The following is a 12,070-nucleotide window of genomic DNA, read 5'->3' on the forward strand; positions in this document are numbered from 1 at the left end:
AGAGTTGGAGTGCAGACGCAGGCACCGTGACGTCGTGCACCAGAGACAGCAGTATGTGGATGTAGGTCTACAAAATGCCTGGGGTGGCGGTAGTGACATCACTCCTACATCACATGACAGAAAACTACATCACAAAACCTTTGATCCTTGCCGATGACCTCTAAAATAAAAACAAATATATCACAGGCGGTGACATTATTGTGGTGCGGGGATAAAGTTTCAAAAGCACTATTGAAGCAGAGTACTTTATCACTTTTTTTACCATCCACAGATTAACTAAGGTACTGTTATGATCTGCCAAAGCAAAGTTGCCATCTAGACGCATATCTTTATCACATTCTGTTGAATGCTAAAATGCCGAAGCATATCCCAAATGCTTGTGTGAACATTCAAAACAAGCATTCGTAATGCAATAGGTCTCGCATTTACACGAGTTTGAGCTATTGACCTTCTAAACGACAATGCATTTTATTTGTTTTAAAAACGAAAACAAAAATAAAAGGCATTGTCATTTACAATGTCAAAAAATCAAACTCTTGTAAAAGCGAGACCTACTGCATTGTAAATGCTTGTTTGTGTGTTACTGAGAGTATGGTACAGCAGAGCTTTCCAAACTTTTCATGTTGGTGTGGCACTTTTTAGACCTGCATCATTTCACGTCACAGCAATTCAGTTTTACTGCCAAACCGGAGGTTAAACTAACCCCTTATAAGAGATGAGGACACGTATATGAATTGTAATAACTAAATGTATCGGGACACAACATATCTCACAAAAACCTTTCATGTATATTTTTGAAGATGTATGATTTGTAAGATAACCTACATTTTCAAGACTGCCATTTATGAGTAACCATATGTAAATATGTGCAAGAATTTTAAAAAAAAAAGAAAACAAAAAAAACCATGGAATAGAACAAATTACTATTTTAATGCGATGTATGAGGTTGATAGGATGAACACAGCTTTTCAATATTTGGTGAAATATTAGATAAAGACACTTGCATTTCGTCATCAAGCATTTTTAAGCTTCCACATTTCAGTGTCTTTAAGTTTGTCATCGTTGAAAAGCAAACTTCACAAATGTATATAGTAAACTGCAGAAGAATTTTTTTATGCTTTTTTTTTTTTTTTAAACCTATATTTGGAGGCATTTTTGAAACCCAAATCTAAAAGCTGTCACCCTCTTCATACATCATTAACAAACTTCGATCATTATTTATTTCAGCTAATTCTTCTTTCAGAAGTGAAAAGTTCCCAGTTGCAATTGAAAGAAATGGATTTCTGATTTAATCGTAGTCATGAATTTCAACATTTTTAGGATGTAATGATTAACTTTCTCTAAGAGCAATGTTAAGTGGTTAACAATTGGCAAGCTGATATCGTATTTTAACTCTCATTCAGCACTTCTTACACTTTCCTTTTCCAAATTGCTATTTAGTCTCTCATAGCACACATTTTATCTACTGTTAAGATCGTTTCTCCTTTTCCTTGCATACTGATGTTCATTTTATTCAAATGTTCAAATATGTTAGCAAGATATACCAATTTTGTGCACCAACTTTTTTTTATTTATTTAGATCGCAGAATTTATTTTGCTGATTTTCCTCAAAGTTTAAGCATCATTTCTCTCAAGTCGTATACATGAGAAAGCACTTTACCTCTTCAGAGCCAACGAATGTGTGTGTGTGTGTGTGTAGTAGACGCTTTTTAAACCTTGCCCTATTTGCTCACAAATATGAGCAAATAATCTTGATTTAAGAGGTCTACTTTTAATGTAATTAAACATTTGAAGCATTTTGTCTACAACTTTTCATAATTAATTTCCACTAGTTTGCGCGACTAGTGCTTTGCGATGTGAAAAGCAGTGTGTACTTATATTTTCATTCTCTTTCTATGCTAAAGCTATAAAACCTTTTCTGGAAGCAACCATTGAGGGTGCGACATCTGTGCATATTCCTACACAGTTTAACCATTGCAAATAACTTTCCTTAATGAAGCAATCTAAAGTTTTAAATATACATTCATCTCTAGTTCTCATTGGAAGTTGTAGGCAACGCAAGAATTGCTCAATAATTCTGTCAGTAGGAATGAAACTTAGTGAAAACCAGTAATTGTGCTAACCCACTGACATTTGTTGATTGATAATTGCAATGTAAAGATCATATCTCTTGAAAAATATCCTTTATTTGCAGTTTAATGTTATCAGACATGTCGTGATACGTCTTCCAATTGTGTTATCTGCCAAAGGGATTTTAATAACGTCTACCTCAAATGCTGGTTCAAACATTGTCCGAACAATAGCACAGCAAGATTCCTTTATGGTGGTTTCGGCAATAGTGTGTGGCTTTTTTTTGGCAATTATTTGAACAATCAAATAACTTGCTTTTTGAGCTTTATCTGATGCCTTCATTCTCCTTGTGAAGGATGCAGACTGCTTCTTTATAGATTCTGAAAGCTCAAACTATTCTACTGTTTTTTCTGACAAATGACTGTGTTTTGAGTTAAATGATGCTTTATTTTGTTTGGTACCATACTTTCCTTTGCAAGTATATGCCCACAACATAAACACTGGGGACAAGGATTGTTTTCATTACCAGAAACGGTGAGAAAAGTTTATTGTATAAAAGATGATTCGAAATTTTTCCTTTACACTTAAGTACTAATACAAACCATTCAGCAGTTCATTCTTGCTTAGTTTCCTCTTTAGCAGCTACGTTTTGTTCACCGCAGACGTCTTCTTCACCAGCTTTTATTTTCTTAATTAGAAACTTATTCAACTGCAATTTAAGTAACTAAACAAGAAAATGACCTAGACAATAAGGTTTGTACTTGTATTCAGAGCTGCTTTATGCCTCTTAATTTAGAGTCTTCAAGTTGATGTGCTGCTTTACAATAACAAGATCACTATTTCTGCTCACCGATCATGGTCCACGTTGGTTTGGAGCACTACTCTTATCAAGCGGCAGAAAAAAAAAAGGCATCCATCGAATTTTCGTAAGGCTGTTGGGGGAAGCAGCTGGCTTTCTCAACTTCTCTCTAAAATACCTCGCTGTCCACTCAGAGCGCGCAGTGCGTGCATGATCACGTAGTGATGCCCCACTTCCGTTGTTTAAACCTCATGCGCAGTACCTGTATGATCCCCCGACTGTGGTGTGCATACATGAATACGACAGAAGGAGAATATACTAGTGTACCATATTAATCGGCACCTTTACTGCGCTCGCTACATTCGCACGACACCTACACACTAACGTGTCATGACATACAGTTTGGAAAGCTCTGCTGTAGAGTCAGGTGCAGAAACCTCTCACTGCATTGTGCCTGTGTTGTGGGTGCTTCAGTGTAGAGACCACCCCATTGCTACATTCTCTGAGAATCACCTCTCTACACAAAGGCTGTGTCTGGAGAGCAGACTGTGAAGGACATTTGGACTGAGAACTGCCCCATACTGGTCCTGATGTTTGACAGTGGATCCACATTTCCTCTCTAGAAATTGTGTATGCAAGTGGGACTCAAACCCCCCACTTTGTTCCTGTTCCTTCATGACCAGAGAAAGGAATGTTTCACAAAGTACTCTACTCTAAGGACTGCCATGTCACCAAGGGTAGTATCTGCATGACAGCCAGTCTACCGTATGTGAAGGGACATAAGCTGAAGTCTGCTCTTTCTGCTAGAGTATCTGCTTGCAGTGCCTAAAAGCCTGTATGCCTGCTGAGAGGTGGAGGAGCCTCCATGTCCCAGCAAGAGGAGAGCCTGTCTAGGATTTAAGAGGCCCACCATGTCCCAGGGACTGTGGGACATCCAGAGAGCGCTGACTACCTAAGAGCAAGTAAGGAGTGGTTGTACAGCAGCGGGTCTCCCTGGTCTTGTTTTTCAAAATCGGTTCCAGGTGGAAACAACTTCAAGCATCTATGCCTTTCTGCCCCATCTGGGCTGCATCTCCTGTGGTTACTGCATTGGCTTGATCGTGCCTGCAACTGCCTATTGGCCCGGTTGGGTCTGCATCTACCATGGTTACTGCATTCGCCCAATTGGGAATGCATCAACTGTTTCCCTCCTGTATTTGCTAGGGTAGAGCCAACAACATCCTGCTGTCTGATGGAGCCGAATCGTTCAGGAGCCAGGGCTGCTTGCGTGGTCACATGTATAGAGAAAAGCAAAAGGAGCAAATGATGGACGGAATGCTGAACAATGCAAACATTCATGGGAACATTCCAGCCCGAACTGCCAAGCCAGGTCCTCCCTGGACTGGAAACACGCATCATGCTCACTTTGCCACTGGATACAAGCTACCCTGACTGATGAGGGGTGTTGCCCTGAACCTGGTCCCAGGAAGCTTGTTTTCGGTCCAGGGTAGACCTGGCTTGGCAGTTTGCGCTGGACTGTTCCTGTGAGGCACAGGGTCAAGACTGATTTGCATATGGCTGGGTCTGAACTGGGGTGGCGAAGTGAGCTAAAGAATGAAGATGGATTCAATCCAGATCGGTTACTGGGGGTGAGTGTCTGAAAAGTTTCAGCGCTCCGTCCATCAACTTAGTTTTCACATGTATAGAGAGACTGGCCACGACTGGCCTAGTTGGTAGTCTTTGGGACGGACTTCATTCGCCTCATCTCCCACTTGTGGGAGTGCATCGGTGCAGTCTGATCTGCTCAGGAAGAAATAGACTATTGCATACCTGCGACACCACCAGGGTGCGTGTTTGACTTGTGTGAAAAATTGAGACTGCATCTGAGGTCGATTTATGTTTTACCTGATAACTGGGAGGGTCAAGCCATCAAAGGCTCTTTCACCTGGGTGGGATTAGCTCAAAGGATCTCAGAGTGTAGCACCACAAGGGGGAATTGCACAGAGGATCACTACCCTCTATGCTAAGTTGGACTGTGTAGAATTCAGTACTCTTGTGTGATGAAAAAGTGCTGAATTCTTTTTGTTTTTTTTAAAGACCAGAACTAGGTTGACATTGTAGTTATGTCTGTTGGTTGATTTGTTGAGAGCTGAGCTCTGGAACCCCGCACTACTTCTTCGACTGTTCACCTTCATTACCCTTTGAAAGTCATGTGTGGAAGGAGGTTGCACTTAGCCCAGTTCGCAGAGGCAAACAGTCACAGTTGAGGCCAAGTAGAACCTGTCTGCCTTCTGACCCAGTCGAACGGGGTTTTGACAACCTCCTCATCTTTTGGTCTGTGCTTTCAAGGTATGTTGTGTGACTTCTCCGTAGTTTAAAGTTTGCACTATGTTGGCTCTATATGGCCTCTGGAACTTTGCAAAGTGTCTTGTGCAGTGCTGCACATCGCAAAGTGTACTTTTGATCTGTTTCAGCTAAATTTCTTTTATTTTATTTTGCTGAACTTTCCAAATTATGCAGCACATGGTGGATTTGTGGTAAATTCGTAATCACGCTGTTAACACTGCAGCTGAAGAGTTATGTGGTTCAAGAGGTTGTGGTGTATCAGTTTCTAACTCGCTGTCGCCTCCTGCAGTAAGCTTTTACTGCTCAACTTTACTTTGCCTGGAGAGTCCGGTGTCTAAAGGTAGTTCTTGGGTTTGGCAGTTGAAATGTAACAATAGTTTTGGCTTTTGACACCAACAATGTTACCCACTCTTCGTAGAGCTCCGTAACCACTAACTAGGACTCCAAGAGCAGGCCTCACACTTAATTGTAGTTCTACTTACACTAGTGGCATTTAATGTAATAGTCATGCAATTAAATTCTGATATACACTTTCTCTCTAAAAGAGGCATTGTCTCACCTTGAACAATGGTATATTGTTTTCAGCTTCTGTGGTTTTGTGTGTCTCATTGTGCGTGTAAACTGCATTTCAGTTAAGAGCCCTGTCTTGTGACCTAACCATTTCTTAAATGTACTTGTATATTTCAGTGTAGCAGTGGGCTAGAGACAAGTGTTGAACTTGATAGAAAGGAGCAAGAACCCTGCAAACATTATGTTGAAGATATAGCTAATGAAGCTATTAACCTGCTCTGGAATCTGTGGTAAGCTAATGGTTCATGTGTATGTTTGTCGTTTGATTGGACTTGTGTGGAGATTACAAGTTAGCTAGTATGCAGTCATTAGCTGCTACACTTTCTACGTCATTAATGCTGAACTGATTTTACAGCAGCAAAACGGTGTTAGAAATCTCTAGGAGAAAAATGCCTGTGTGTCATTGGGTGCAGTTTCACAACTCTTGTGATGTTGTCATTCCATTTTATTCTACTCCTATTTGCTTAAGAAAACGACACAATGACGCCACAGTCTGGGTTTGAAGTGAATGTTTGGATCTCTGAGAATTAATTGTCCAGTTAAGGTTTTCGTGCCTTCAAATATGGCCTAAATTCATTCACTATTGGAAGAATTAAGACTTCTGACTTGATTTTAGAATCTTAATGCAGTGTGTACTAGTGTTCTGGAATGGAGCAAACACTTAAATGGCTGCCAGATATGTTTGAAATGATGCTAATGTGCATCTGAATCAGGTAATGGTAAATGTGGGACTGTTGGTTCTGAAACCTTGAACAGAAGTAAGATTTCTTAGGGTTACTGGAAGCAAAATGCACCAAGCGTTAGCTGAAGTGCCTCTGCTCTTTGCATACCAGAGAATAATAATGGCTGATATGATGGTTCGGTTTCATTTTTGATAATGCCACACTCTCGCTCACATACTAAAAGCCACCATCTTTTTGTTGCACATTTAGTGAAAGTAGCAGCAGAGCAGTCTCCCTGTTCAACAAGGAAGGTTGTCTGGACCTTGTACTACGATGTCTGAAGACATTTTCTACAAACGTAGAATTGGCAATTTCAGCAGGTATGTGTATAATGTAATGTGTATATTTTGTTAATTTATGTGTATTTGTAAAGCGCATTAGCACCCACAAGGATATCCTGGTGCTGAGTAGGTGTGTGTACCTAGCCCTACCTATTGTAAGTTGGTTAATTAAAAAGCCAGGTCTTCATCTTCTTGCTGAATTCAAGAAGAGAGGAGGAGACACTAATGTGGAAAGGGAGGCTGTTCCACACTTTAGGAGCGATTTAAGAGAACACTCGTCCTCCTGATCTGGTTCTGTGTATGCATCGATGGTTGCAAGTAGGAGTCCTGCGGAGCAGCAGTGGGTGGGTGGATGGATTGTTGGGTGGTTGGATGGTTGGTGGAAGATGATGTGACTGTTCAGCTAGATGGGACGTGAGTTGTGGCGTGCCTTGAATGTGTGGGTGAGGAGTTTAAATTGAGCACATTTGTGTACTGGAAGCCAGTGTAGTTCTCTGAGGTGTGTTGTAATGTGAGTTCTGTTTGGGAGGTTGAGGATGAGCCTGCCTGCCGAGTTCTGGATGATCTATAGTCTTCAAGTGAGTTGCTTGGTGATCCTGGTATAAAGGGAGTTCCCATAGTTCAACTTGATGGTGACTGGGGCGTGAGTGACAGTTTTTGTTGTGCTGCTTGGGAGCATCTGACGTTCTAGCTCCGCTTCTTCAGGGTGTGGAAGCCGGATGTAGTGATGGCATGAACTTGTGCAGACTATAATTAATCCAAGATTCCTGGCGTGAGTTGTGGGTGAGAGTCCAAATTCCACCAGTTGGAGTGCCATGGTGAGGTGTTCCTGCCGAAGATCACTACTTCTGTCTTGTTCGTGTTGAGCTTGAGACAGTTTGCTTTCAACCAGTTTGCAACTACGGTCATGCAGGTGGTGAACTTCTTTCTTGTGTTGAGGGTCTTGTCCAAGAGGGAGAGTATATGAGTTGTCATCTTCGTAGGAGGGGATGTTGATGTTATGTGTGAGGATGACATCTGCCAGAGGGATCATGTATGTGTTGAAGAGGGTGGGGCTGAACAATGAACCTTGAGGGACTCCACAGTTGAGTTTGCAGGCTTTCGAGGAGTAAGGTGCTAGGCTGACTGCATGTGTTCTATCCGTTAAGAAGGAGCAGATCTGGTAGAGAGTGGGTCCTTGGATGCCATTCTCGTGCAGGCGACTGATGATGAAGTGCAAGGCTGTATCCAATGCTGCAGAGAGGTCCAGGTGAATGAGGACTGCAGTGTCTCCTCTGTCATTGATCATATGAATGTTGTCTGTGGCAGCAATGAGTGCTGCTTCTGTACTGTAGTTGGGCCTGAATCCAGATTGCATGGCACCGAGGAGTTGGTGGTTGGTGAGGCGTCAGTTGATCAGCTTCTTTAAGACCTTTGCTGGGTGTGGAAGAAGGGAGATGGGTCTAGAGTTGGAAAGCGTGGTTGGGTCTGCGGGTGGTTTCTTTAGCAGGGACATGACGGTGGCATGTTTCGAAGTGCCCAGGAATGTGGCGAAGTTGATGGAGGCATTGAAAATGGGTGTTAGCGCTTCACTTATTGGCTGGAGTCCTTTGTTGAAGTCCTGGTAGGGGCAAGGGTCAGTTGCACCTCTGGAGTAGATGGTCTAAATGGCAGCAGCTATTTTGACAGTGGTTATAGCAGGTCATGAGGTCAGGGCTTGTTCATCGGCTGTGATGGGAAGTTGAGTTGCCATGGTAACGGTGTAAGGTTGAGGGTCGAAGCTGCTGAATATGGAGGTGATTTTGTTACAGAAGCATTCAGAGAGATTGTTGCGAAGGTCTTGTGAGTGTGTGATGCTTCTGGAGACGTGGTGAAATCTTTGATCGAGACGATTTCCTTGCTGCTGTTAGTGCTGGCATCAATGCGGTCTGCAAGAGCTGTGCACTTGGTGTTCCGTATCTGCTGGTGGTAGCATCTTAGGGCTGATTTGAAGATGTCTTTATCTGCGGTATCTTGACTTGTTCTCCATTTGTGCTCCAGTTGCTTGCAGTACCGTTTTGTCAGCCTGAGTTCCTCTGTGCCAGCTGGCCTCTGGTCAGGCTCTTGCCTTTGGGTTGTGCTTGAGCAGGGCCAAAGGGTTCAGCGCATGCCGTGATCCAGCTGTTGAGGTTTTTGTGGACTTTCAGAAAGTCGCTCGTCTGCTCTGGCCGATGCTTGTAGAGGGTGGAAGTCCACTCCTCTTCTGAAATGATTTTCTAGCTCTTGTGCGGTTCCTGTGGGGGTAGGTCTGCTATGGTGCAGGATGGGTATACTGAATCTGAAAAGGGCATAGTCTGTCCAGGTTATAGTTGCTGGCTTGTCGACTGATATTGCTGATTGAGGAGAAAATCTTGTCCAAAAGATGTCTGGTGGTGAGGGTGGGTTTGGTAAAGTGCTTGGTGAGACCAAGGTTTTCGGGGTCTTCTAGAAAGATGTAGAGTTTGGGTCAGGGAGGTCTTCTAAATGAAAGTTGAGGTCTCCAAAGGGGATGAAGGTGTTGGCTTTGATGAGGGGTGCATATAAGTCCGTGCTGTCGAAATTGTTCTGGGACCAGGTCGTGGGTATACGAGGGTTCCGCTCAGAGAGAAGTTAGCTGCGACATGTATCTTGATGTGGGGTGACCCTGTAGGTGGTGCAGCTGATAGTATTTATAAATATGATGGCGACTCCACCTCGGCTTGTGCTGATGGTCTTGCGTAACAATCTTGTAACCAGCGGGGATAGAGGTAGTCCTGGCACGTGTTGAGGTTGGGTTTAGCCATGTTTCTGTGAGCGCAGGCCCAAAGCATGGTCGTGCAGTAGGTCCCATTTCTCCGTGGCATGTTTGGTGAGCGAGCAGATTTTGCGGAGCATGCATGCGAGTGTGGCGTTTTTTCCAGTGGTATTTGGTCTGTTAGCATGAGCAAGTATAGTGGTGTTCTTCATGAGTGATGGGTGTAGGCTGTGGGAGAATGCATGAGAGCTTGCAGGAGGCCCAAATGAATGCTCCTTTAGTCTTATGTGGTGTGGTATGGCAGCCAAGCGGCCCTAGGGTTGAAAGCATGGAGTAGCACAACAGGGTATTGGTGGGTGGGGGGGACAACCAGAGTTCCTGGCTCTGGGTGCGGTCCATGTGCGGATGGGCGCAGACGGGCTTGCGACCGCTGCATGTTCTCACTGCAGCCGCCATTAAATGGGTCCTAGGAGGAGGGAGGAGCGCAGGGTACGGTGGGTGGGAAACCTGTGATTTCACTTCCTGTGCAGATGGATGATGGGGAAAATCTTTGCTCTGAGTAACAGATATTCAACCAACCAAATGGTTCTCATTTTATTTACTTTGAAAGTATGAACTGCGGAGTGTACCTGTTGGATTTCAAATATGTGACCATGTGTTGAAACACAGATTCTTGGAGTGGCTACATTAGTCCAGTGTGTCACCAGACCTTACATCAGGACTCATACATTTTACTCATAAATATGTTGGAACTGTGTCACCATAAGTACATGGACAATGTGCGTTTGTTTTTTACTGGGTGGGGGGGGTGGATCAAGGATTCCTGACTTTGGGTTTTAGATCATACTATGACTTTGTTTACAGTCAGTGGAACAAATGACAGAAGGGTAGGGAGAAAAAACACATCTTGGATGTTCAAGTAAAGCTCACTCTACTGGTACAGCAGAACATGTCCGGGTGAGTACAGACAATCTGATGCAAAGGCACCAGTAGTTATCTGAACCTGGGGTGATAAATGTGAATTCAGGGCCAATCAAAAGATATACCATGTTCAAAATCCATAAGGCTAGGCAGCCAGAGCACGACATTTCCTCATGACCTTTCTCCACTGAGAAATTCTGTGATTAAGCACCCACTCATTGAATGGGTATAGTCTACTGGTGACCGTATAATTCTTTACCGAGAATCTTTTCTAGACCGCTTGCATGATGGGTGAGTGGGTGAGTGGGGGGGGGGGGGGGGGGGGTGTTACTTGATGCGCATTTAAGAAGTGATAAACTGAGGTTGAGCTGCCAGGCTAAAAGGTCTGTTCTTAGTTCTCTAATGGGTCTCAGGTCTGGCTGGAGCGGTCTACAAGTCTCCTAGACTCTTCCAAACTGGCAACAGGGCAATGCAAACAAAAAGTACTTGTGGTGCAGGGATGGTTGGGGGTTGGGGGTAATATGTCATCTCCACAAGAGAATATGTGGGTACTTCCACTAAAATTGCCAAATATACATGGTAAATACAGCCTGCACTGCACGCAGACACCACAGTAAGCCTTCTACTTGTGCCACTTGCTTCAGTTCACCACATATATGCAGCAGGATATGCAGCTCCCCCAGTTAAGGGGATCAGAATTGATGAGTAGGCAGCCGGTAAACTCATCTGCTAGGAGTGCAGGTTATCAACCCTGCATCCATCACTAGAAGCATCGCTGCCTGCAACCAGCTGTTTCTCTGTTGCCTATTTTAAGGGGGACAGTCTCCACCCCCTGCTTCGCATGGAGTATACCCCAAGTATACCACAGCAGAGAATGTATTTCTGCTGGTGGAGCATCAGACAAGGAACACTCTCTGGTTAGGGTTGGCCACCAGGAGCGAAACAAACCCCAAACCATCCAAATCAACCCAATGAGGCAATTTACAGAGTAGTTCCCTTGGGGAGACGAGCAGGGAACAGACCTGCATGGGGCTCTGCCATATTTTTGGGGAATACCTCGAGCGGGCAAGGATCCTGGGAATGGAGCAACCTTTCTGAAGAAATGTCCTTTGATCATGGGGTGTGCATGGGCCCCCACATCCTTGGTTTCAGAGTGCCCCTGAGAGACCCCATCTCCCCGGGATGGGCACATGCAGTTTTGGTCCCCATGACCCCTATCTCCCACAACCTAAGAAGACTAAGCCGGGTGTGTTTCCCACCCTCATCCCTTGGTCAAAGGGGGGGCGTGGGGCACCCCAGCCTCCCGTTTCTCTGCCTGCTCTCCTTGCGACCATGGAAAGTGCACCACTCCTACCTGTGAGCAAGAGTATAAGAGTAGCTAGAAGTGTGCCAGCTCCTGCACTTTGCAGAAGAGCACACATGTCGAGCTGACGAGGCGCCACCTCGATCTCTGAAGAGAGCTACCCTCTGTTGTTTTTTTTGACCAGCTTTATTTGACTTTTGTTGACCCATTTTTCGGTGTGTAGGAGTCATCAAGGAAAACCGGTTGTAAACTGTGCGGGCCTGTCACTGCGCCATGGCTGTGACAAACCTACATTTGGTTTGCCTGTGGTGTCTGGAGTGCGACCACGACTTCAAGTCGTGCTCCCAC

The 12,070-nt window shown here is 44.2% G+C and overlaps 1 protein-coding gene across 1 annotated transcript in view; it reads left to right on the forward strand.

Moving 5' to 3' along the window:
• The window catches only part of HEATR3 (HEAT repeat containing 3), a 302,330-nt gene that overhangs the window by 66,707 nt on the left and 223,553 nt on the right, over positions 1-12,070 (forward strand). The window contains exons 4-5 of the mRNA XM_085637313.1: positions 5,882-5,994; positions 6,697-6,806. Of these exons, the coding sequence (XP_085493439.1) occupies positions 5,882-5,994; positions 6,697-6,806 (223 nt within the window). The remainder of the gene's footprint in view (positions 1-5,881; positions 5,995-6,696; positions 6,807-12,070) is intronic.

This window comes from Triturus cristatus, chromosome 12 (genome assembly GCF_964204655.1).
Source record: "Triturus cristatus chromosome 12, aTriCri1.1, whole genome shotgun sequence".
Lineage (NCBI taxonomy): Eukaryota > Metazoa > Chordata > Amphibia > Caudata > Salamandridae > Triturus > Triturus cristatus.